This window comes from Podarcis muralis, chromosome 15 (genome assembly GCF_964188315.1).
Source record: "Podarcis muralis chromosome 15, rPodMur119.hap1.1, whole genome shotgun sequence".
Taxonomy (NCBI): Eukaryota; Metazoa; Chordata; class Lepidosauria; order Squamata; family Lacertidae; genus Podarcis; species Podarcis muralis.
The window spans coordinates 22,769,653-22,795,983 of NC_135669.1; the positions used below are offsets into that span (position 1 = coordinate 22,769,653).

The window sequence follows — 26,331 nt, forward strand, 5'->3', positions numbered from 1 at the left end:
CCAAAAAGAGTTCAGTGAAGGTTCAAGCCTGATGTCAATAGGCATGGAGATCCAAAGTTTGGGTGTTGCCACCCTAAAATATCAGTTTCTTATAACAGTGGAATGAGTGTTATGTGGCACTAGGAGCAGTGCCAGTTCCATAAATCAAAGTGATCAAGTGGGTGTATATAGGGAAAGGTAAATCTCTCAGGTAAACTGGTCCCGAGATGTTAAGGGCTTTATGTATTATTGGTAACACCTGAAACTTGGTCCAGTAGAAAATGGTCTTTTCCATTTCTCTCACCTGCAGGCCTTCTAAACCTGGAGAAGCTGCTCCGTCAATTCCTGATCTCTAAGGAAACTCTCTCGATCCGGATGCTGGATGACAGCCGGGACCCCACGCCGTTGCTAAAGGAGATCAGGGATGACAAGACAGCCACCATCATTGTACACGCCAATGCTTCCATGTCCCACATCATCCTTCAGAAGGTAAGAGGCAGGTGACTATTCATCAGCTGAGCTTGCCGAGGTTGGGATGGGAGCACCAAGTTAACACGCTGATCCCAGGCTTACTCAATGAAATGTACTGGCAAGGAGGTTCAGGGCTGACAAAACATGCAATTATATTACAGAAATCACTTCCACGAGGTGGGGCGATAACTACTAGCTTTGATAATCTTTTTTTAAAAAAAAAGGTTTAGACAAATTCATGGAGGACAGGCCTGTCACTCTATCAGCCTCCCTCAACATGAAGCCCTCCAGATGTTGTGCTGGGAGAGGGCTGATGGGACTTGTGGTTTAAAACAACCGGAGGACTTCTACATTACATTACGTGCTTGTGACACCCACATACATTTCCATGGATGTCTATATCCACATCCGAACAGCAATGCACTTCAGTCTCTGGGACCTGTTGTTCGAGAGCAATCTGTATACAGTGCACGGGATTTGTTGTTTTAAGTCTGTGGCCAATATATATATATATATATATATATATATATATATATATATATATATATATATATATATGCAGGTTTTGGTGTCCTCGGGTGTCTTCCCGTGTAAAAGTTGGGGTGTCTAGGCGACGTTTCGACGAGGTCTCACTCGTCATCTTCAGGCTGGTGCTTTCGGCTTCTTGTTACTGGAACAGAGCAGGATCTCAGTGTTTGAGTTCCTATAAATACTGTTGAGGGGTGTGGTGTATAGCCTCCAATGTTCTGGGCAGAGAGGAAGTTCCCAGGCTAGTGTGCCTTTTCTTCTTTTGTTCCTTAATTGCTTGAGGGATATCTTGAGTGATTTCTTGAGTGATATCCTGAGTACCACTTAGGTGGGTCATTAGGTATGGATTAGTTGCTAAAGCCTTTGTGTCTTGACCTCTTGAACTTTGTGAAGAGTTTTTCTGAGAAGATGGCTGTACTGCATTTAGTTGTGCTCTGGCTTGGCTTCGTGTATAGGGGCGAGCTGTGGTTTTGTGGCCTGTGCCAGCCAGATCTGTGTAGGGATTGCAGGGGGGTGCAGCATCCGGAGGTGCCACCATGGTTTGGCTACTGGATGGTGTCTGTAATTTATCTGTGGAGAGGGTCTGGGTTTGGGTCTGGTGTGGTTGATTGGTGATGGCGTTCTGTGTGCCTCTGGATCTGGTGTCAGTTTTTGTGGGGAGGGCTAATTTCCAGATGTCTGGCAAGCGGGATGTGTCGTCACGCTTGTTCATGTTGTGAGGGTGTGCAAAATTAATTCCAAATTGCTCTCTAACATGGAACATCACCACAAGAGAATAATCATGGAAGCCATCGAGATAGAGAAACACCCTCACAACATGAACAAGCGTGACGACACATCCCGCTTGCCAGACATCTGGAAATTAGCCCTCCCCACAAAAACTGACACCAGATCCAGAGGCACACAGAACGCCATCACCAATCAACCACACCAGACCCAAACCCAGACCCTCTCCACAGATAAATTACAGACACCATCCAGTAGCCAAACCATGGTGGCACCTCCGGATGCTGCACCCCCCTGCAATCCCTACACAGATCTGGCTGGCACAGGCCACAAAACCACAGCTCGCCCCTATACACGAAGCCAAGCCAGAGCACAACTAAATGCAGTACAGCCATCTTCTCAGAAAAACTCTTCACAAAGTTCAAGAGGTCAAGACACAAAGGCTTTAGCAACTAATCCATACCTAATGACCCACCTAAGTGGTACTCAGGATATCACTCAAGAAATCACTCAAGATATCCCTCAAGCAATTAAGGAACAAAAGAAGAAAAGGCACACTAGCCTGGGAACTTCCTCTCTGCCCAGAACATTGGAGGCTATACACCACACCCCTCAACAGTATTTATAGGAACTCAAACACTGAGATCCTGCTCTGTTCCAGTAACAAGAAGCCGAAAGCACCAGCCTGAAGATGACGAGTGAGACCTCGTCGAAACGTCGCCTAGACACCCCAACTTTTACACGGGAAGACACCCGAGGACACCAAAACCTGCATTCCTATACCCGTGAAAATCTACGAAAGCAAAAATATATATATATATATATATATATATATATATATATATATATATATATATATTGTTTTGTTTTCCCCATGTGTTTTAACAGCTTTCTTTAAAAATTGATCATTTTCTCTCTTTTCCCCAAGATTTTTTTCTTTTCTTTCTCTCTGCGAAAGCCTTTGGCTTTAAATCTTTGGCTGAGCTCCCAGCCAGTCCATTAGAAAGGGAAACAATATTAACAATTTATAAACAACAGTTTGGATCTGCAGCCTCATCAACACACGCTGGTGAGCACAGACGTATGGTTTAGGAAAGCGTGAGATTGCTTTGTGGTGGTATTCATTTCACGTATCCCGGAGCGGAAGAGAGGGAGTCTTTTTTACCCTGTGGAACTTGCCAGTGTACAGAGTCCCGTGATATTTCGAAAGAACTGCCAGGGAAAGTGGGACTTAAGTCAGAAACTTCATAATATGTGGTTGGTTGGGACCTAGTGGAGCACTCTGCCCAGGAGTGTATATCATTATTATTATTATTATTTTATTAATACAGTTTATTCCCTGCCCTTCACCTTAAAGTCCCAGGGTGGGTTACAACTATTAAGACACAAAATTAATATTGCGTGCCAAGGCCCAGTGCCCTGCAGTTCCCCATTGATTAATAAACACACCGACATGAGTATTTAGGGTTATGGGCTAAAACAGACCACAACTTTATTGATTAAAGAAGTGAGCGATTTGGCTTAGCCTTTGGATGAAACTGGGCTATATCTTGACTCCCACCCATCTGCAGGGAGTCAAACTAAGGGTAAACCACAAGAAGGGGGAGCCCTATGACTTACATCAAATAGGGGCACACTGAGGGGTGCCCATTGGGGTCGTGGCATGGCCCTAACCAACACTCAGGCTTCAGACACCCTTGGATTCCTTTAACAGGATACCCTTATCAAGGAGGGGCAGGCAGAGGCTACAACCTCCCCTCCCTTATACAAAGGCTTACCCAATGCCTAACCTTACAAAGTTGTGACGATTGCTACAAGGTAGGCAAAAACCAAGAGGAGGCGAGAGAGGGAAGCCCATGGCGAAAAAGGGAAGCCCATAGATTGGCCGGGCAGGGGGGACACGGCCGGGGTTGGCATGGAGGAGGTATCAATCCCTCATCCCCAAGCTGGGTCACTACAGGTGCCCAGATGCCAGTTCGCAATGCCACCCACCGTAAAAGATGAGCGATCTTAAAACACAATATTTAAAAACCCCAGTTTAGAAGAACTTAAAATTACAAAAATAAAGTGGGTCCTAAAATCATAAATCTCAACCATCAAAAGCCAGGGTGAACAGGTGCATCTTCAGTATTCGCTGAAAGCTGTGTAATGTAGGTGTCAGAAGGGATTTCCACAACTTAGGGGCTGCCACAGAGAAGGCCCTCTCCCAGTCTGCCACTGCCACTGCCACCACCCTGAGCGTTTGAGGGCAGAGGCACTACCAAGAGGCCTCCCCCACCCCGTTGATCTTAGCACCCAAGAGGATATGTAGGGAAGAAGGCAGTCTTTCGGGTATTTGAGGCCCGAGTCATTTATACTGAGGCCTCAGTGTCGATTTCTGTGCAAGAAGACAGTGCTTTGTGATCTGCCCTGTCTTGGCCCTGTTTCTGTCCCGCTGCAATTTGTCTTCTACCCCAAACTACATTATTCGTCTCACTGTCCGCTGTGGCAAGATTTCGTAACGTGTAATTACTTATGCAAATTATATAAGTACATTGTCATTTGGTTATTCCGTTCCATTCATTTCAATGCAATGAAAGCACAATGCCAATGCAGTTGGGGAATAACTGATCTCACTTTATTGGAATGCATTACTGGTCTCACTTTATTCAAACCTTAAGTTTCTCTCCTTCCCATTTTGTAGTGAATTTCATTGTGCATTTTCTAGTCCTGGATCAGACTAGAGCAGGGTTGGGGAAACCTGTGGTCCTCCTAATATTTTGGACTCTATCTCCAAATTGCCATAGCCACAATGGTCAATATTGAGGGATAATAGCAATTGTGGTCCACTGGAGGGCCACAGGTTCCTCATCTCTGGTCTAGAAGACTCGTGAAGACTCTTGAATATAACTTTGCACACGGTTAACTGGCTAGGCTGCTGGAATCACTCTGCACTAAGTCATTGTCACATTAATTGTTAAGAAATTGTCACTTATCCCCCAGTTCATGGAGCCCTCGTTGCACAGAAATTGTACAAAAACATAAGCAATCATTACATTATTGCTGAGGGAAAAGTTCTCCCAGAAAAGCTGCATGCCTGTGTGACTGCATCTCTGATGTCGATTAATGGTTGTTTTCCCCATAGGGAGCAGAGATGAAGAGTGCAGCTTGGTGAATGTATCTGTATTTAGAAACTCCCCGCTGCCTGCCTGCGCTTTCAGATCAAAAGTGCCAGATTTTGTGTTCATGCAAAGTTGTCCCCATTATTAGTCATTGCAGGTACAGATCAGCTTGTCTTCTGTCCGCAGACAAAGGTCAAAAATAAGTTGCTAACGGAGTCTGCCCAGTTCTCGAAGGGAGATCAGAGAGATCTTCTGCAAGCTAATGGGTCTCATCAGTGCACCACTGCATTATTTTAATTGCTCATCAGCCAAGTAGCTGGTGTGTACATGTGTGAATTAGAATCAAAGGACACCCTTTGGTTTTGACCTTTCGTATTTTGCTAAAAACCTCAACCTGTTGCATTTTGTGTGGGAAATTAGAGCCAAGATGTGGCTTCTCTTTTCTCCCTCCCTCTTTCTCTGCGGAGTCAATAAAGGATTTGAATGAATTCGCTCTGTATTGAGGGCTACCCCTTCAGCCTGTTGCCATAGTAATGTTGCACAGCTACAGAACTAGAGGCTCTTTTGACTCCCCTCCTCCTTTCTCTGGGGTATTCTCCTGCCGTGACCGACATAAAGATGTCAAAGATTGAAAGGGTTGCTTTTCTTAAAAATAAGAAAAGGGGGGAGAAACCCTGTTACATCCTCAGTACAGTTTAATGTGGTTCACTTAAGCAGGAGATTCTTAAGGGAGATGGCTTAGGAGAAACATAAACAGATAGAGATATGGGGTTGTGTTTCATCTCCTGCATAAAAGTACAACTCAGCAAGCTCAGAATTTTTGCGGCACTTGCAGAGGGAGGGCAAACTTGGCAAAGACAGATGGTGATGATCCCAAAACAGCTACTTGTGAGGTCCAGGGTTTGCAGAGAGAAAAGCAAGCATTGACTAGACTGAGCCGGCACAGCACTTAAACAGAGCTCCAGATGAACCCTGCTAGATGGGGTGTTAACTAACTAACTAACTAACTAACTAACTAACTAACTAACTAACTAACTAACGCATTAGTCACATGTCACCTGAAGGTCTTCAAATGACTTACAGCAATGTATATATTCTTACACACACATACACAATACCATAAGGAAAGGGAAAAAAGGGGGATCATAAGGGTAAAAGTAAAGGGACCCCTGACCATTAGGTCCAGTCATGACCAACTCTGGGGTTACGGCGCTCATCTCGCTTTATTGGCCGAGGGAGCCAGCATGACTAAGCCGCTTCTGGCGAACCAGAGCAGAGCACGGAAACGCTGTTTACCTTCATGCCGGAGCGGTACCTATTTATCTACTTGCACTTTGACGTGCTTTCGAACTGCTAGGTTGGCAGGAGCTGGGACCAAGCAACGGGAGCTCACCCCGTCGTGGGGACTTGAACCACCGACCTTCTGATCATCAAGTCCTAGGCTCTGTGGTTTAACCCACAGCACCACCCGCGTCCCATACACAATACCATAAGGAAAGGGAAAAGGGGGGATCATACAATACGTCAATATATCATCTAACATTACATTTATGAAGAAACAAAAAACTACACACCCACCATATAAGTAATAACAAATTTCATTAAAATGGCAAATAAACAAAAATATGCCCGCCCACGACTAAATAAACGACCATTTTTCCATTTTTAACCACCCCACCCAAATGTCTGGAATCAGGCCAGCTGTTGCAAATCAGCACTGGGTGGGCCCAAGGTCCTCCTCCGGGGATGCTCCCGAATCTCCCCTCTCCCTTCAGACAAGAGCAGTAGCAAAGAAAAGCAAGAAGATGGTAGCAAAAGTTTTACTCGGTTGCTGCTGCTGCTGGTAGGCATACCCTGAAAGCAGAAGATAAGCAACCTCTTATTTTTGACAGGGGTATTTTGCTTCCCTGAGGGCACTTTTAAACATGCCACAGGGCATGTGTGGCACCGTGCACATGTGCCTGTTCTCTCTCTGGCACTTCAGATCTCAAACTGGGCACAATGGGAAACTGAGCAAGCTGCTTACCCACTGTGCTTCCCTTCAAACAACTGGGCAGATACTCCTGGGAAGCCTTGCTAAAGAGACACCCAAGCAACCAGGAGGAACTGAATGCTTCCTCCTATGCAAAGCCTAGGAAGCCCAGAATGTTTTCTTGCTTTTCAACCTGAGCTACAGGTCTCCTGGTGAAGCTGCTTGGCTCCTCTCCAGTGTCTGTCAGGCGTCTTTGCCTGCCTGCTTCCACTCGTCATTGCTTTGCCGCATTGAGACCGGGATGAGAGAATTGCTTTGGGAATGTAGGAAGCTCTGCCTTCCATCAGGTCAGATTGTTTGCCCACCTGGCCAGTGTTGCCTGCTCTGACTGGCAGCAGCGCTCCAGGGTCTCAACTAATCCAGAATGCGGCAGCTAGACTGATGACTGGTGACTGGGAGTGGCCGCTGAGACCATATAACACCAGTCTTGAAAGACCTACACTGGCTCCCAGTACGTTTCCTAGCACAGTGTTTCCCAACCTTTTTTGGGCAAAGGCACACTTGTTTCATGAAAAAAATCTCAAGGCACACCACCATGCCAGATGGGGAAAGGTCACTTTTTACTTATGTAAAAAAAAAAAAAAATAGTAACAGCATAGAAGGTAATGGTAGATGACTGTTAGGGTCTCCCCCCAAATGCAGAATTCTATTAATATCTTCCTTAGCGAGCCGCGTTAACCCCTGTAATGCTTTCTATAGAGTAAGCATAGGGGACACTGGGGGATGTGGAACCAAGGGGGCAGTGGGCCAAAAGAGTTCGGGATCTACTGCTTTAAACAGAAATAAGAGCCAGTGGGTTCTTCCTTTTTTAAAGTATCGTTTCAGCGGGGACAGCAGTCCGGATTTCCAAAAAGCGGCGCTTTTTTGCGTCTGAGCAAAGAAGAGAGAGAGGGGGGAAAAGAGAGAGAGATTGATTTGTGGCTGCGCAAAGGGGGGAGGAGCCCAGGAGTAAAAGTAGGAAGGACGAAGGGAGGGGAAAGGAAAGTTAATAGAAGGAAAGGTGGGTGGGAGAGAAAGAGAAAGAAAGAGGGAAGGAAGGGGGGAAGAGAAGTGGAAAGGAGGGAGACCGAGGCGGGGGAGAAGCGTCTGGAGAGTTGCTCCGAAGTTTGGGGGGCCGCGGGGGTGGGCGCGCGTCCCAGGAGGCGGAGGCCAGCCCGGGCTGGGAGCCGCGCCGCGGCCCGGGGGCGGTAGGCGGACCGCGGCTCCTAGGATGTGGAAAGGGGACGGCGGCGCAGGGGGAGGAGACCCGCACGGCTAGGGCAGCATGCAGGGGGAGGGGAGCGGGCCAGAGGCGGGCGAGGGGGGCCGCGATCCCGCGCGCCGCGAACATGGCCTCCTTCCCCGCGGGCCCCGCCGAGCCCCCCAGCCAGGGAGGGCGGCGCGCCCCCACCGCCGGAGGAGAGCAGAGGTAGGAGGAGGAGGACGAAGGCGCTGCCGAGGAGGCGCGCCAACTTCTGCCAACTTCGGCGCCCGCCCCGTCGCCGCAGGCTCCTCCCGGCCGAGAGCCAGAGGACGGCGGCGGAGCAGGAGGAGGAGGATCGGGTTTGGCGACGGCTGCTGCGTCCTCTCCAAGCGCGGGGCTGGCCTCCGCCGCGCCTCTCGGCGGAGCAGGTCTCGTGCGGGTGCGAGGCGCTGCTGCAGGCGGGCGACCCCGGCCGGCTGGGCCGCTTCCTGGGCTCGCTGCCGCCCGACGCCGAGGCGCCGTGCCTGGAGGCGCAGGCGGGCGAGAGCCTGGCCAAGGCCCGCGCGCTGCTGGCCTTCCAGCGCGGCGACTTCGCCGAGCTCTATCGCCTGGTGCAGAGCCGGCGATGGGATGTGGGAGGGAGCTCGCTCGCCGCCCCGCGTGTGCCTATGTGGGGCACGTTACAGCCCCGTGACGTCAGCGCCACGCAGGCAGCCAGGCAGGCAGACGGCGAGAGCCCCGCGCTGGGCGGCCTCTCCTCGCCGCCGCCGCCCCACCTCTCGCCGCCCGACTCGCCCACCTCCCTCCAGGCAACATCTCGCGGCACACCAGGCAACGTCTCGCGGCACACTAGTGTGCCGCGGAACACCGGTTGGGAAACACTGTCCTAGCATAATTCAAAGTGTTGGTGCTGTCCTTTAAAGCCCTAAATGGCCTCGGTCCAGTATATCTGAAGGAGCGTCTCCACCTCCACCGTTCTGCCCGGACACTGAGGTCCAGCGCTGAGGGCCTTCTGGCGGTTCCCTCACTGTGAGAAGCCAAGTTACAGGGAACCAGGCAGAGGGCTTTCTCGGTAGTGGCACCCGCTCTGTGTAACGCCCTCCCACCAGAGGTCAAAGAGAAAAACAACTACCAGACTTTTAGAAGACATCTGAAGGCAGCCCTGTTTAGGGAAGCTTTTAATGTTTAACAGACTATTGTATTTTAGTGTTTTGTTGGAAGCCGCCCAGAGTGGCTGGGGAAACCCAGCCAGATGGGCGGGGTATAAATAACGACAACAACAACAACAACAACAACAACAACAACAATAATAATAATATAAGGCAAAGCCTTTCTCTCATCACCTCCTTCCTCACCCTTTTAACTGGAGATATCAGGGATTGAACCCGAGGCTTCCTGAAGCCAAAGCATGCATGCTTCCGCTCCCTGACAAATGTTGGGCCTGATCAGATGGTGCTTCTCTCTCAGTCTGGCCCATTGCATTGTGGGAAGTGAGACTGTACTTCCCTTCAGTGACCAAGCAGTACACCTACCCTAACACCCAATGGCTCTGCATTTGCACACAGGGTTGGCATTTCCAAATAATTCCCTTGTGTGTACAGTCCAAAGTGTGCAGATCCAAACCACACAGTCCATTTCCTTTTAAAGAAATCTGGTAATTGACTGCACGTATCTGACTTACGTATGTTGGAATTCAAGTATATATTTTATGCAACTCTCCTCTGAGGGAAGGTTTCAGTGCTTGGGGCTTTTTAGTTTAGAGAAGAGTAAGAGGCGACATGATAGAAGTTCATAAAATTATTCATGGCTTGGAGGAAGCGGATAGAGACAGGTTTTTCCCCCTCTCTGAAAATTAGTAGAATTCAAGGGCGTCCAATGAACAGATAAAAGAAAGTACTTCTGCACACAGCACGTAGTTGATCTGTGGAACTCGCTCCTGCAGAAGGCAGTGATTGCCACCAACTTGAATGGCTTTAAAAGAGAATTAGACAAATTCATGGAGGTTAAGGCTAGCAATGGCTAGTAGCCACAATGGCTAGGCTGTCCCTCCATGGTCGGAGGCAGCGATGTTTCTGAATTCTAGTTGCTGAAGACCACAGGAGGGGAGAGGGCTCTTGTGCTTGAGTCCTCCTTGGGGGTTTCCTGCAGGCATCTGGTTGGCCACTGTGAAAACAGGATGCTGGACGGTTTTCCAGTCTGAGAGCCAGCGTGGTGTAGTGGTTAAGAGTGGTGGACTCGTAATCTGGTGAACCGGGTTCGATTCCCCGCTCCTCCACATGCAGCTGCTGGGTGACCTTGGGCTAGTTACACTTCTCTGAAGTCTCTCAGCCCCACTCACCTCACAGAGTGTTTGCTGTGGGGGAGGAAGGGAAAGGAGATTGTTAGCCGCTTTAAGGCTCCTTAAGGGGAGTGAAAGGTGGAATATCAAGTCCAAACTCTTCTTCTTCTTCTATTGTCCTGATGTAGCAGGCTTTTCTTGTGTTCTTATGCATATGCTTCATATTCAGATGTTCTGGTCCTGAATGGAAGTGGGCCATGCATAGCTTTCTTATTTCCATGCCATGGGCTGCTCTATTTCCCCCCTTCTCTCTCCCATCAGTCTAGCTTGTCCCATATTTCCATGAAGAATGAGCTCTGCCAATCAAACTGCCTGCCTTTTATCTCAGTTGGCAATGTATCTCCATTCCCAACAGGATGTCATTCCGTGTTCCCACCTGGTCGCCTCCCCGCGCTTCTTTGCTAGCACAGTTGAAATACTATCTTTGATTTACGGAGCTCTGACTAGATTCTGCTTTCCAGCCCTACCAACCTTGAATCTGCCACTGACTCTCAGTTCACATCATCCCCCCATATGGTCCAGAGTTGCACGGTTGCTTCTCTGCTGACAGCCCCATCCTGGCTACCCACCTGCCAGTATGTGTATGTTTGTGTGAAGAAGGCCAGGAAAAATAATTTGCAGCTTTCTTTGATTATCTGCCCTTGGAATGGAAAGCTTCTGACTTCAAAGCTGGTTGCACAGAGAACCGATGTGCCTGCCTGCCCCTAGCTAAAAAGCAGGTTCAGATTTGCACACTGGATATGAGAGGAGGCAGTTTTTGGAGCAGAAGAGCAGAATGAGATGCTAGGAAAGAACTTTTTTCTCTCTCTCTGCCACTCAAGGTAGCTCTGTCAGGCTTGGGAGAATGTCAGGCCTGGGAGATCTAGGTTCAACTCTTGCTCAGCCATACATTTCATTAGGTTCCGTTGGACCAGTTGCTATCTCTCATTGTAATCCACCTCAGAGGGTTCTTGTGTGAATAAAAGACTATGCACCTGCTCCTTCATCCCCACCTAGAACCCATATACATATACAGCGGAACCTTGGTTCTCAAACAGCTTAGTTGACAAAGAAATCAGCTCCCAAATGCTGAAAACCCAGAAGTAAGTGTTCCAGTTTTTTTAATGTTTTTCAGAAGCCAAACGTCCGATGTGGTTGCTGGCTATTGTTTCCGGGGTGCCTGTGCCAATCAGAAGCCATGCCTTGGTTTTGGAAGGTTTTGGAAGTCGAATGGGTACCACTGTACATTTATACATATACAGCCCAGTTTGCAGACCTGGAAAAAAATCCATTCATAAAATCTCCATCTTTTCAGGAGTCAGTTGTAACTCATTCATCCAAGGACTGCATCCAGACCCCAATTTGAGGCAGGCACAATATTTACATGAGAAGTCCTCCTGTGTTCAATGGGTCATGGACAAGTGTATTTAGGATTGCAGTCTTTACATGTATTTATTTAAACATTTGCTGTGTTCCTTTCCTAAAAGTTCAAGATGGCCGGAGAAAGAGACAGACAGACAGACAGACAGACAGACAGATGGACAGACAGAGAGGATATGCAAATTTATTACATAGAATGCTCTAATACAATAAAATTCTAATATAATGAAAATGTTATTCATAAGAAACAGAGCAATAAAATATGAAACTATAAGGACAGCTTTAAAACGATTCAGTCAAGTTTCAATAGACTCAATAAAACTGAGGAAGCAGATCTCCACCCCATGGCAGAAGACCATTGGGCCCTATTGATGAGGTTCATCAAGCACTGTGTGTGCGTTGTCTAAAAACAAAAATTATTTTTTCTTTACAAGTATTACATTTATTCAAATGCAGATTTATGCAGTTTTAATTGATTGATTAATCAACTAACGTATCATTAATCAAGCAGAGGTTTCTTTATCTGTATGACAGTCTGACTGAAGAACATCATGTTTGAAGTTTCAAAGAGTGATATGAAAGCCCTGATAGACTGGGGATGGTTCATTCCCACACAGGACTCATAATAACTCAATGTAGTCATTCATCAGTTGCAGAAAATCCTAGGAAAACAGTGTGTTTGAAAGATAGGTGGTGTGAAATGTGAGTGTTGTCTTTGGTGCTATATCTGCACAGGGCCATTTACACATGCTAGTCATCAATCAGTGTTACAAGTCACCAGTGAAAGTGTGCAGCTTCCCTGTAATAGCCTAGGGTTAGGTGCAGGTACTTACTGGACCACAACCAGATTCTTTGGGTTCAGAAATGGAAGACAAATAGCTAAAGCATTCCTAGTGTTTGCTAATCCTTCTAGTGTTGCGCAGTTCCTGGTTGGCTCCCAAGCTGACGGCCTGGGAATAAAAGTAATACGCTTGCACGGTGACCATACAGGCTGCCACGTGAGCAGTATCCTGTACAGATGCCCGTACGGACAGCACACGAGTGGTGCCCATACAGACTGCACGCGCCCTTGGCTGCTCTACAGCTGGTGGGAAGCAGGGGCCAACTTGTCACCCCTCCCAGAGTGGCACCCGGGGCATACTGCCCCCTCTGACCCCCATCCTCCACCCCTGGGTATATGTTGATAATATAATTTTGGTTACTGGAGACAAACAAGACTGTACAAAAACAAGATTGGGTACAGGCCCGGCCAGGACATAGGCCTCCTGACTGTGACAAATGTGACCTGTGTGCTTGCTTGCTTGATTAACAGCTGTTGGGAACTTCAAGGTCCCTGCTCTCCCTTCTTATGGTCTTTGTACTGGACCTGGAGACTCCAATAGAGAGCATTCCATGTCAAGAAGGAGGGCAAGTGGGCACACTATCAAATGACAGGGCAGGAGCTACACAGAGCAGGGCCTTTGTACTGGTGGTGCCCATTGTATGCCTCGCTCTTCCCAGACCTGCTCTCTTTTGGACTGTATTTTGGAGCTTTATAATTTCGAAAGGCTTTGGAATAACTGGTTGACAAGGCTTATCAGTTGCTGGTGTATGAGCGGGTTTTATTTGCTGCTTTTCTGGGCTTCTGGTGCACCAGGGTTTACACCAGCGTAATAGAGTTGGCCAGGATGCCAGAAGGGATACGATTTATGAGCTTTCTCCATTATCTGCAGAGCAGGGGGTGTTCAGTCAACAGTGCAAAGGCTGAGCTGAAGCATTCCCTGCTTGTTACCTGCTTTCAGCAATAGGGGTCGCTGTTTGGTAGTACCCAGTTGGTTAGCTGTCAGATTTTAGAGCTCCCTATTGGTGGCTCTTAGGTAATTCATAAAATACAGAGTCAATTCATAAAACACAGTGTTCATTCATAAAGCAGTAACATAAATCTCCATTGCTACATATTGGGTGTATATTTCAGCTTTTGAACGTACAAGTTTATGACCATGCTGTAGTGTAGTGGTTATGTGAATAAAAGGTGGCTGGGCTCATTGTCTCGGGGTTTGGGGGGGAGAGGTGCAAAACTGATTTCCGATAAGTACCCCCCCCCCTTTATTTCCATAACAAGTCCTTGAGTCTGTACTCTGAATAGTGACACCAGGGACCTAGAAGGTGCAGGGCTTGTCAGTCCAACCCCTGCACAGTCTCATCAGGGCTGACCTTAATGCAATTGGAGCAATTGGGCCAAATTGGGCTCCATGGGCCGCTTCTAAGCCCCCCCCCCCCCCGCACCAGGGCAATCTAGATAGATTTTATTTATATCTATAAGATTTTGCAAACTTTGGCTGTGAACTGGGGCCCTGCAAAAAAAAAAAAATCAAGTTACGCCCCACTGCTTCAAATTGGGCCCCACTGGCTAGTCCTGAGTATAATAGTTGCCGGGCCTGAGTTGCCCTGCCCTTGCATGAAGTCTTGGGTTTGCAATTTTGGGAGAGGGGAGACTGCAGCACTGGAGAGAGGGCAGGCTGGTAAGGCACCCCTAGACTCAGAGGCCCGAGTTGCCCTGCCCTCGCATGAAGTCTTGGGTTTGCAATTTTGGGAGAGGGGAGACTTCCCACTGGGGAGCGGGAGGGGTGGCAAGGCCCCCTAGATTTAGAGGCCCTAGGCTTCAGCCTACTTAGCCTATACATAAATCCAGCACTGAGCAGACTCTTCTTATGTTCTTTCTTACAGGTTAGCATTTGATCAGTTATTATTTCTTTCATAAGGAAGGTTCCCTCAACCCTCCCATCCCCAAACGAAAGGGGGCAAATGACTTTAAAACTAGGAGCGGCTTCTGGAACTTCTGGATAGGAGTTTTCAAATACCAGCCTCAGATATTTCTGCCGCTCACTTCCCTCGGGGATAATGGGAGGGTTGCCAGCTACAAAGACTGAGATGCCACTGAAACCTGCTCTGAAGCAAATGACTGATTGTAATTGAGGAGCGTCTGTGTCTCTCTTGAACTGTTTGTCACCTGCATGGCTTTTTTTAGTTCTCCCACTACCCCAGGCAACGATTTTAAATGTTCTACACTTAAATGCATTTGCATATGTGAATGAGCAGTGCCTCCCCCCCTCGCCACACACACACTCAATTTGGGCAGGGTGGCAACTCTAATTTATTTGTGCTTCGAATTCACTTCAGCAGCTTTGCATATTACTAAGAGGTAGAATGGGAAGGAAACACAAACAAATCACGCTTTCTGTTTCTTCATGCTTCCAGTAAAAGCCTAAGATTAAGATCAGACCAAAGTGGGTCCATTTTGCCCAGGAGCAGAGAAACCCAGACCCTCTGGGCCTTTCTATCTGGCCATTGGAATTCTTCCCAGTCCACATCCCTCACTCCCTCTGCTTCACACCTTCCTTGAGTGTTTTTGCCTGGCTGGAATATGTCCTCGAATTCTGATAATGCCCCTAGGTTGCCTGGATGGATAGAGGGGGTCCGCTTTAAACCCATCCTCTTTTAAAGGCATCCAAGTTGGTGGCCATCACTGTATCTAGTGGGAGAGAGTTCCATAGTTTTAACTATGTGCTGCATGAAGACATACTTTCTTGAATCTTACAGCCAGTGCTTTTTCCCCCTCGGGGTACGCAGAGGTATGCATACCCCTAAACTTTTTGTGAATCTTTGTACTTTTGACCATTTACTGTATTTATTTTTCCTGATTTGAACTACAAAACGGTGATTTTCTTGAGTCAAAATGAGAGTACCCTTAAACACTCTTTTTTGGGGGGGAAGCACTGCTTACAGCATTCAGCCTCACCTATTATTGCCCATGAGTTCTAGTCTTATGAGAGAGGAAGAAAAACTGTTCTCTCTACACTCTCTGCATGCCAGGCACAATTTTAAACACTTCCATCATGTCACCTCTTACTCACATTTTCTCAGAATTAAAAAGTCCCATAGGCAGCACCCTTTACTCACAGGGAGTTGCTCATTTTGGTTGCCCTTTTCTATCTCATCACCTTGCCCACACCACCAAAACAAGGGATACTCCTGCTTGCTATATTTGAAAAATTCACCTGTAATAAGGCGTATAAGGAGATGAGCTTATTATGCATGCAGTCACCCTTTGGGGACATATGCATATACTTCAAAACACAATTAAGCACAGGAGCAACTGTGCTTCTCCTATTTGCAGGAGAAGCTGAAAGTGAAGAATCCTAATTGGCTGGACCTTGAATCAGCATTGACATGCTTCTCTCTCGCCTCCAAATGTCGATTGCCTGCCCTTACTCCTATCCAGTAGCCAACTCCTTCTCACCTGGCTGGCTGCAGCTACCCAAAATTCCAAGCAGAATTTCAAAGGACCTTATAAGACCTCTCCTCCTCCCAGAGGGGAGGGGTTGTGAGCGGGAGCAGCCTCCCGCGGGGGCAGGGAGGCGTATTCGGATCCCTGCTCCTGATTGCTTCTGCTGCTGCTGCCAAGCCTCCCAGCTGACCAATAGGGCCGGCTGGTGGGCGGGGCTAAATGCGTTTAAACAGCCGCAGCAGCGCTCTGCTCCCAGTCTGTTCCTGCTTTCTTCAGATCTCCCGCCCTCTTAGGTCAGCTTCTTTTTGCGTATTGACCTTGCTATGGACTTCGGTTGGTTGCCTTAGTTGTCCAAGGGGCCTGGTAGGACTTTTTTATCAACTTGGCAAATTGGCACCAGCCTCTTGGTTTTTTCGCCTACCTCGTAGCAATTTGTCACAACTTTCTGGTATTGGCGGTTAGGCATTGGAATATGTGTGCTGTGTTGGAGGATTGGGTATGTGCCATCATCTACCCCTCCTCTTTTGGGTATTCCGTTAAAGGAATCAGGCAGTCGTGGATCCTGTCCGATGCCCTGCTGGTGGCTAGGGCCATGGCACGATCCCCGGTGAGGTCATAGGGGAACTTCCAGTTGTATTTGCATCAACAAGCTCCTCCCATTGGTTGTTAACCCTGATATGACTCCCAGCTGTGCGGGGTGGAGTCTGGTATTGCTGTTTCATCCAATGCCTAAGCCAATACTACTCACATGCTGTAACCAATAAAAGTTGTAGCCTAATTTTGCCCATTAACCTAAAATAATGTGTCTGTGTGTATTATTATAATCCTATGCGGGTGGAGGGTCCTCAACTCACAATGCTACCTTTTCCCTGGAGATTCTGGGGGGCTGTATCTGAAATCTTCTACATTCCAAGCATGAGCAGTACCACTGAACTACCTTCCGAAGATCCTAGGCACACATCCAAAGGAGCAAATCTCACTGAACAACCGAATGAGTGACTGAGGAGTTAACATACATAGGATGGAGTCAACCGCAAGAAAATGGGACCTTGCAGATGACAATTGCAGCTGTACATGGGTGTCTCTGAACTAAGGGACATGCCCATTGCAAAATAGAGTTCATAAGCTTCAGATCAGGATGCATCTATGATGTGCAAACATTCTCTCTCCCTGCAGCAAAAAAACAGGTTGCTTTCTGCTGTCATAATCTCTCATCTCTTCTCCTTTGCAGGCAGCTGAACTGGGAATGGTGTCAGCCTATTACACGTATATCTTCACTAATCTGGTAAGACATTTCTTCAGCTCTGTGCCCCCCCCCCGCTCCCCCCGCCGCCATAAGAGTCTTATTGACAAAAGCTGACCTGTTCAAGCTGCGATGTGTCTAGCACTTCCGCAGATGCCATGAATGAGAGGAAGAAGAGAGAGAAATCTGGGGCAGATGTAGGGTTCCTCTGTATTTGCATTTTATTAGTATTAGTATTAGTATTAGTATTAGTATTAGTATTAGTATTAAAGGACTTGAAAAGTTGTGAAATATGTAGACTAGGAGCAACATCATCTCCTAAGCAATGCACTTATCCAAGTTTTTCATAAGCCTTTTCTGCCAAGCCAAAGAAACCCACGTGTCCCCGCTTTTCCAGCTTGTTTACATTGCATTATGGAGACTCTGCAAGGCCATTTTTAGTTTTTTTAAAAAAGGATTTAGGCAAATTTGTGAAAGGTGTCTCCTGATGGTTAATAAATTTGGCAGCTAAATGGAGCATCCATGTTCAGAGACAGTATATCTTTCAATACCAGATACAGGGGATAAGCAAAAGGGACGGCCTACTTGTGAGTTTCCCAGGGACACCTGGCTGGCTGGTGTAGGAAAACGGACAAGCAATTGTTTAACATTGCAACCAAGACGACTGGGAAAGCCAAACAGGTCAATTCATGACATGTTTATTTTTAAGAGGTGGTACGGAATAATAATAATAGTAATAGTAATAGTAATAATTTATTATTTATATCCTGCCCATCTGGCTGGGTTTCCCCAGCCACTCTGGGTGGCTTCCAGCAAAATATTAAAATACAATAATTCATCAAATATTAAAAGCTTCCCTAAACAGGGCTGCCTTCAGATGTCTTCTAAAGTTCAGATAGTTGTTTGTTTCCTTGACATCTGGTGGGAGGGCGTTCCACAGGGCGCCACTACCAATTATTATTCTTTGTAATCTTATATTTATTGCATTGATATGAGGATCTCACTACCCTGGCTACATTTGAACATATAGGACTCAATTTTGTGTAGATGCCTCTTTAGGGTCTTACATTAACTTAAATGCTTCATTTAAGATCTATGTACTGATGGTAAATGCGTTCTCAATTTATTTATTTATTCCATTTATTTAAATTCTTCCTTTTTCTCTAAGGAGCTCAAGGTAATGTACCGTATTTTTCGCTCTATTGGACGCACCGGACCACAGGACGCACCTAGTTTTTAGAGGGGGAAATCAAGGAAAAAAATATTATTCCCCCCCCAGCCCCAAAGAGCAACGGACAGGCTGCATGCAGCCTGTCCACTTCTCCCAGACCTTCTCGGGGCTGCGGGGGAAGCCCGGGTCGTCCCCCCCAGCCCCAAAGAGCAAAGAAGCCAAGAGAGCGCTTGGGGTCCATAGCCGCACAACCTCTCCAGCCAGGAGCTAAACCTCTCCAGTGCAGCTAAAGAAGAAGACAAGGCAGCAAGCGCGATCCATCCCGCTCGCTGCCTTGGCTTCTTCTTTAGCCTTGCGCAGCATCTTTAGTCTTGCGCAACGGGATGGATTGCGCATGCTGTCCACCGGGGCTGGACTAGATGACTCCTGGGGTTCCCTTCCAACCCTGCAATTCTATGACCTCGGAAGGTGTTTGGGGTCTCCACCACTGGAGGCTTTTAAGCAGTGGTTGGGGGACCATCTGCCTGGCGTTCTTTAGCTGTGATTCCTACATTGTGAGGGGGCTGGGCTAGATGACCCTCGGGTGGCCCTCCCAACTCTATACAGTCCTACAGTTCTGCGGCAGGAGATCCACAGCCACTTCACACAATGCCCACTCCCAATTTTCATTGGAGAGACATGTGGCTTCACTGTCTAGGTAGGTACCCCCCTACCTGCCACACTTCCCCCACCCCACTTAAGCTGGGAGGGGGAATCCGCTGAAGCCTCCAGCAGCGGAGGATCCATGGTCCCCTTCCTTCCCTCCTCCGTAGTTGCTTTGAAGGAGGAAAGTGGGAGAGGAGCTGCTTACACGAGTGTAAGCTGCCCCCCTCCCACTTTCCTGCTTCAAAGCAATCACGGAGGGGGGAATCTGCTGAAGCCTCCAGCAGCGGAGGATCCATGGTCCTCTTCCTTCCCTCCTCCATAGTTGCTTTGAAGGAGGAAAGTGGGAGAGGAGCTGCTTACACGAGTGTAAGCTGCCCCCCTCCCACTTTCCTGCTTCAAAGCAATCACGGAGGGGGGAATCTGCTGAAGCCTCCAGCAGCGGAGGATCCATGGTCCTCTTCCTTCCCTCCTCCGTAGTTGCTTTGAAGGAGGAAAGTGGGAGAGGAGCTGCTTACACGAGTGTAAGCTGCCCCCCTCCCACTTTCCTGCTTCAAAGCAATCACGGAGGGGGGAATCTGCTGAAGCCTCCAGCAGCGGAGGATCCATGGTCCTCTTCCTTCCCTCCTCCGTAGTTGCTTTGAAGGAGGAAAGTGGGAGAGGAGCTGCTTACACGAGTGTAAGCTGCTCCCCTCCCACATTGCCGCCTCAAAGGGAGCCCAGGAGGAGGGAATCTGCTGCAGCTTCCCCCACCTCCCGCAGAAGCCGAACGCTCTTTAAAGGGGCGGTGCGGCTTCTCCTGGGTTTTCTGGGAGGTGGGCGGATTCCCCCACCTCGTAGAAAAGCCTGCAGGAGCCGCACAGCCTTTAAAGAGGGCGCCGCTCTTGGGGGCTTTTCCCCCAGGAGGGAGAAGGGACTGCTACAGCCAGTCAGTCCCTTCTCCCTCCTGGAGAAAAGCCTGCAAGAGCGCACGAAGCTTGTGTGCGGCTCTTGAGGGCTTTTCCCGCCTGCCTCCCCCCTGCATTCGCTCCATAGGACGCACACACATTTTCCCTTGCTTTTTAGGAGGGAAAAAGTGCGTCCTATGGTGCGAAAAATACGGTACATGGCTCTCCCCTCTCCTCCTTTCTATCTCACAACAACCCTGTCACCCAGTGAGCATTGTGGCTGAGTGGGTATTTGAACCCTGGTCTCCCATACTCTAGTCTGTTGTGTCACTCTAACCACTACACCACACTGTTAGCAGCCTGCCATGTTTTCTGGTTCTAGTGTGCAGGTGGGGTGGTTTGTTTTGTTCTTGTTAGGCCCTTGCAGCTGTTTGTTGTAAAGTGGGTGTAGCTGTTCATGTATAGATCAGCTTTATCAGGAAGTATTGACAGGATCCAGCCCATACTGGGACTTTAATGCCAGGACTATGACTGCAAAGTGATGATGAAAGGACCTAAGCTGGTATCCTTGCAAACGTACCGGAAAATACGGCCCTCAGCATCGAACCTTCCCTCATAACAATTAAAAATTGCTTTTTGAGCTTTAATTTCCTTTGGCACAGCTTCAGTGTGCTTAGAAATTGGGGGGCTCTTTTTTTCTGACGAAGGGGCCGAGCTATCTTGTGAGGGGAGGCGGTGGTTAATGAGGAGAAGTAGCTACAGTTTCCTTTCTGGCGTTCTTTAAAATGGATATCAGCTTTCTAATGCTATAATTCAAGGATGGGCTTGGGAAGAGGCTGAATAAAATTTCTTCTCCTCTTGAAATTAACTTTTGTGTGAGAGATTTCTCCTGCCATTGGCAAATCTTTCTCATTTGCACGCCGTTGTGTGGATTTCTCGTGATCGTTTCTCAATAGCTCTATTATGCCGTATAAATGATTTTTAAAAAACCCCTTCCTTGGCAGTTTTATCTGTCGTACTTCAAAGCCATAAAACAAGCATTCCTATCCATCAGGGGTGGCTTTCGTTAACTGTGGGCTCAGATCATTTGTCTTTCCCCCTGAGTAAATGGAGGGTTGCCTTGCACTGAGTGGGGTCCCTGCCATCAAGTGTGGGACCAGTCATGTACATGGGGGAGGGCTATAACTCAGGAGCCCCCCAGACTGATGGGCTTTTGGGAGGGGGGGTGAATGTCATTGATGCAATATTAGGGCATTTGTGGTGGATTTATTCAGGTCTTCCCACACATCACCGTGCTTTATTGTATGGGGAAGTGTGAATTACTGAATCAAATTCCTCCCCCAGCCCTGGCCAGGTAGTGAGATCCCTGCTTGCAACCTGCGAGAGCTCATTTGGTAGGATGATACGGCACCCCGCCATTACTTTGGACCAGGAGGTCTTGTTTTGCAATGATGGCGTTCACCTTTCCGATTGGGGAAATGACATTTCGGCTGGTTGACATCATGGAGGGCATTAGAGGTTGGTTGCAGGTGTGAGGTTGTTGGTGGTGAGCCATTTGGCTCAAGTGGTGGTTAGGCGTTGCGTAAGCCTTTGTGATGGGAGGGGAGGTTGTTGCCTCTGCCCACCCCTCCTCGATAAGGGTATCCTGTCCGAAGCCCGGGTGTGGGCTAGGGCCATGCCACAACCCCAGGGACGCGGACTTATAAAAAATATTGGGGGGGGCCGGGAAAGCTCATGAATAATAAATAAGCTCATGAATATGCAAATAAAGTGGCTCCGGCCCTAAATAGGGCAAGCCACGCCCCCCAGCCAGCCAATCGGCTGGCTGGGAGGTGTGGCCAGTCGGGATTCCCCTGTTCTCGCGGGGGCCAGGAGGAAGGAAATTCCCCCCGGCAGTGCCTTGGCAGTGGCGGTGGTGCTGCGAAGCAGCGAGGCAGGAGCCCCCGCCCCCGGGGATTCCCTAATCTCGCGGGGGACGGCCGGGGCTCTCCGACTAGGGCGCGCGGCTGGCTGGCTGGCTGGCGAGGGAGCAGGTGGGGAGGAGGCGGGGGACGGCGGCGGCGCTCTGCTGGAAGGGCGCCCGAGATTATTGGGGGGGCTGAGCCCCCCCAAAAAATTTTTTGAGGGGGCTCGAGCCCCCTCAGGCCCCATGGAGTCGGCGCCTATGCACAACCCATCGGGGACCCGGGGTATGTGTGTCCTGATTTGACGTATGTCATAGGGCTCCCCCACTGGTGGTTTGCCCTTAATGTGACTCCCTGCAGATGGGCAGGAGTTGGGCTATACCATAGTCTAGTTCCACCCAATGCCTAAACCAAACCGCTCACATCTGTAACCAATAAAGTTGTGGTTTATTTTAGCCCATTGGCCTTAATTATCCGTGCCCGTGTGTGTTTATTATATAAGGGAACTACGGGGCCCGGGGCCTTGTCACGCAAGTAGGGTGAGCCAGAAAAAGATAAGCTGATTGCATTCCACCTATTGCAATGTGACATTTACTAATAATAATAATAATAATTAATAATAATTTATTATTTATACTCAGCTACTCTGGGTGGCTTACAATCGAGTGTTAAAAACAATACAGCATTAAATATTAAAAACTTCCCTAAACAGGGCTGCCTTCAGATATCTTTTAAAGATAAGATAGCTGCTTATTTCCTTCACATCTGAAGGGAGGGCGTTCCACAGGGAGGGCGCCACTACCGAGAAGGCCCTCTGTCTGGTTCCCTGTAACCTCACTTCTTGCAATGAGGGAACCACCAGAAGGCCCTTGGCGCTGGATCTCAGTGTCCGGGCTGAACGATGAGGGTGGAGATGCTCCTTCAGGTATACTGGACCGAGGCCATTTAGGGCTTTAAAGGTCAGCACCAACACTTTGAATTCTGCTCGGAAATGTACTGGGAGCCAATGCAGATCTCTCAGGACCGGTGTTATATGGTCCCAGCAGCCACTCCCAGTCACCAGTTTAGCTGCCGCATTCTGGATTAATTGCAGTTACCTTCAAAGGTAGCCCCACGTAGCGCGCATTGCAGTAGTCCAAGCGGGAGATAACTAGAGCATGCATCACTCTGGCGAGACAGTCCGCACGCAGGTAGGGTCTCAGCCTGCATACCAAATGGAGCTGGTAGACAGCCTCCCTGGACACAGAACTAACCTGCACCTCCATGGACAGCTGTGAGTCCAAAATGACTCCCAGGCTGCACACCTGGTCCTTCAGGGGCACAGTTACCCCATTCAGGACCAGGGAATCCCCCACACCCACCCGCCCCCTGTCCCCCCAAAACAGTACTTCTGTCTTGTCAGGATTCAACCTCAATCTGTTAGCCGCCATCCATCCTCCAACCACCTCCAGCCACTCACACAGGACCTTCACCGCCTTCACTGGTTCTGATTTAAAAGAGAGGTAGAGCTGCATATGGGCGGATTCTCCACTGCAGCCCCACATCACCCCAGCTATTGGCTCCATTGCAGCCACCACCTTGACTGTTTGGAGAAACTTTGCCCTTCATCTGCGCTTACCAGTGCGGGGTTGAACCAACCAGTTGTATTAAATCAGAGAGGAGAATCGGGTGTGTCCCTGTAGGGACTTTGTTTATTTTTGTTTATTTCATTCATATTCCATCTTTCCTCCAAGGAGCTCCAAGGTGGCATACTTGGTTCCCCTCCTCCTCCCCATAATATCCTCACAGGAACCCTGTGAGGTAGGTCAGACTGAGAGTGAGTGACTGGCCCAAAGTCACCCAGTCAGCTTCATGGCTGAGTGGGGATTTGAACCTTGGCCTCCCAGATCCTAGTCCCTAACCACTACACCACACTGTCTCCTTCCCAATGTGGAAAACCACAGACAATTCTCGGTGCTTTTTTGTTTTCAGTCAAGCTTTTGGGAGGTGAGACAATTGAGCTGACAACTCTGCAAGACTTAACTGGGAGCCAAGTAGCTAAAACCTCCCCTCCCAGTGCAGCTCTGTGTTAAAATGTGAAATGGTGAGCCTAAAGCAGCAGCAGGCAGAGAGAAAAGCCCCTGGGTCAACATTGTGCATGTTTCCCTTTCCCATCTAGGCTCACCAAGAAGGTGAGGGCAGGAGGTTTCGGTGAGGGCAGACAGAGGAGAAGGGCTATTTCCTGAGATCACACAGATGAAATCAGACACCCTTTTTACAAAGACTGGTTTAGGGATAATGAAATCTCCATTGCCTCGGAGGCAAGGGGATGGATGAGGTGATTAACTGGAGGGGCCTTCCAACCCAGAGAGCGCTCTGTTTCTATAATTCCAGTGAATATTTATGTCGCTGTGCGTGTGCGCCGAGAGGAGTAGTGAGCATGCTGTGTATTTGGGTGGGAGAAGCAGATGGGAGAAAGCAGCGAGGAAGAGTGATCTAAACTTAGTGAAATGGGAGGGATGGGCAGGAATGCTGGAAGCCAACAGGGGAGAGGCTGCAAGGAGAGAGGAGGGGTGGATTAAGAATCACTCACAATTTAGAGGATTCCACTTCTCTCGGATCCCAGGGCACCCCACTGGAGCCCATCTCTCTGCATTCATGCCTTGCTTTTCAGAACCACTTCCTGTCTCCTAGACTTGATTGGGTTCAGCCAAGCCATTGGGTAGATGGGACATTTGTCATCTAGGCATTCCTGGGCATGGCACGACTGGCTGGATTCAGACCTGCACCACTATAATCTGGTGCCCTGGTGCCTTCTGGTGAGATGCTTGAGGCTGCAGATTAGGGGAAAGTGGTCCTACTGACTCTTCCAAATCCCAACAGGGCTAAATGCACACATACATAAGAACAGCCTGCTAGATCAGGCAGGCCAGTGGACCATCTAGTCCAGCATTCCTGTGGGAAACCCTCAGACAAGACATGAGACAAGAGCACTCTCCCTTCCTGTGGCTTCCAGCAACTAGCATTCTGTGATGGCCTGGGACTCGGGCTCAGACTCTGAACCAGAGGAGTCTCAGTCCGCACCAGATCCTTTGCCTCAGGCGGCATCTGAACCAAGTCTGGGGCCTGATTCTGAAGAGCCCCAGTCTGCACAAGTTCCCCTGCAACAAGCACCAGCTGGGCCGAGTCAGGGGCCTGAGCCTGCCCTGGCTCCAGATGCGGGGATTACCTCGTTGCCTTCAGCCGGGCAATCACTTACAGCTGCTCCGCTACCAGTTGGGTCAGGAGAGGCTGAGGCGGCTTCTGGGTCTAGTAACCCACCAACATCTCCCAAGCTGCAGGGACTCAGGTGTGAGAGAAGGTCTCTCCTGAGTACTCACAGGAGTAGTGCTCGCCTTCAGGCGAGACAGGGAGGTGAGTAACCGGGGGATCAGGACTGGCCATTACCCCATCAGAGATAAAAGGCTGTTGGACCCCGCCCCAGATTGCGGGAGCAGCATTACTGTTTGCCAGAACCTGCCTGAGATCCTGTCCCTGACCTTGCTGCCTCGTGTTCTGCCTTGGCCCTGTTGGACTGACTGCTCGCAGAACCCTTGGATTCGGGACCGGACCCGGACCGCGTTACTCGGGTTACCCCCGGGCCCAGCACACATTCAGAAGCATTGCTGTCTCCAACTCTGGAGACAGGGCATAGCCATCATGGCTGGTAGCCATTGATAGTCTTCTCCTCTGTGAATTTGTCTGGTTCTCTTTTATTTTAAAGCCATTTAAAATTGGTGACCATCACTGTCTTGTGCCTTAGTTCGACTCCGCACTGCATGAAAAAGTCCTCTTTTTTTATCTGTCCTGAATCTTCCATCCTCCAGCTTCATTGCATGTCCATGAATTCTCATAGACATTGGTTTCTCCTGGCAATAAATGTTTCCAGGTGAGACTAGGTTTCTGGTTGGGCAACAGTCAAGTCCTAGTTTTGATGTCACGCTTCTGCCCCAAATGTTCCTTGCATGGCATGTACCTAAATACAAAGGATCTGAGATCCTGCTTGCCTTGATAATAAAAAACATTAGCAGAGACAAGTATGGGTTGAATGGGGAGGTTTCAGAAACTCTGTCATTTTAAGTTCATTCTTTATTGCTATGCTCAGGAAGAGGCAGCTGATTAGTAGCAGACTGGGTCTGGGGAAGCTCTTGCTGGCTAGGCAATGTGTCCTTCCAAATCACTGGGCAAGAGAAGCATCATATGCATGCACAATGCTTATACGGATCATTCAGTCATTCCTGGCTTGAGGCAAACCAATTCTGGAAGTGCAAGGAGTGGTTATGTGTGCAGTGCTTTCTGCAAAGCAAGCAGCTGTTTGTGGCTCAAAGCAAGCTAATTCTGTTGCAGGAGAGGGCATGTGCATGATGCTTCTACAGTGCCAACAGGAGTTCCTGGCATGAGGCAAGGTAATACCATATGGGTGCAGAGCTCCCTTCCTGACGTCTGCTCCCAGATTAGTTGGACAAAACTTTCTAACCTGAT

At 48.8% G+C, this 26,331-nt stretch overlaps 1 protein-coding gene across 2 annotated transcripts in view; it reads left to right on the plus strand.

Annotated features, from left to right (window-relative positions):
* GRIK4 (glutamate ionotropic receptor kainate type subunit 4) overlaps positions 1 to 26,331 on the plus strand; it is a 475,610-nt gene that overhangs the window by 322,209 nt on the left and 127,070 nt on the right. For both annotated transcript variants that reach the window (XR_013390818.1, XM_028708037.2), the window contains exons 6-7: positions 290 to 468; positions 17,216 to 17,269. Coding sequence is in view for 1 of the 2 variants with exons in the window: in XM_028708037.2 (XP_028563870.2) it covers positions 290 to 468; positions 17,216 to 17,269 (233 nt within the window). In the remaining variant the exon portion in view is untranslated. The remainder of the gene's footprint in view (positions 1 to 289; positions 469 to 17,215; positions 17,270 to 26,331) is intronic.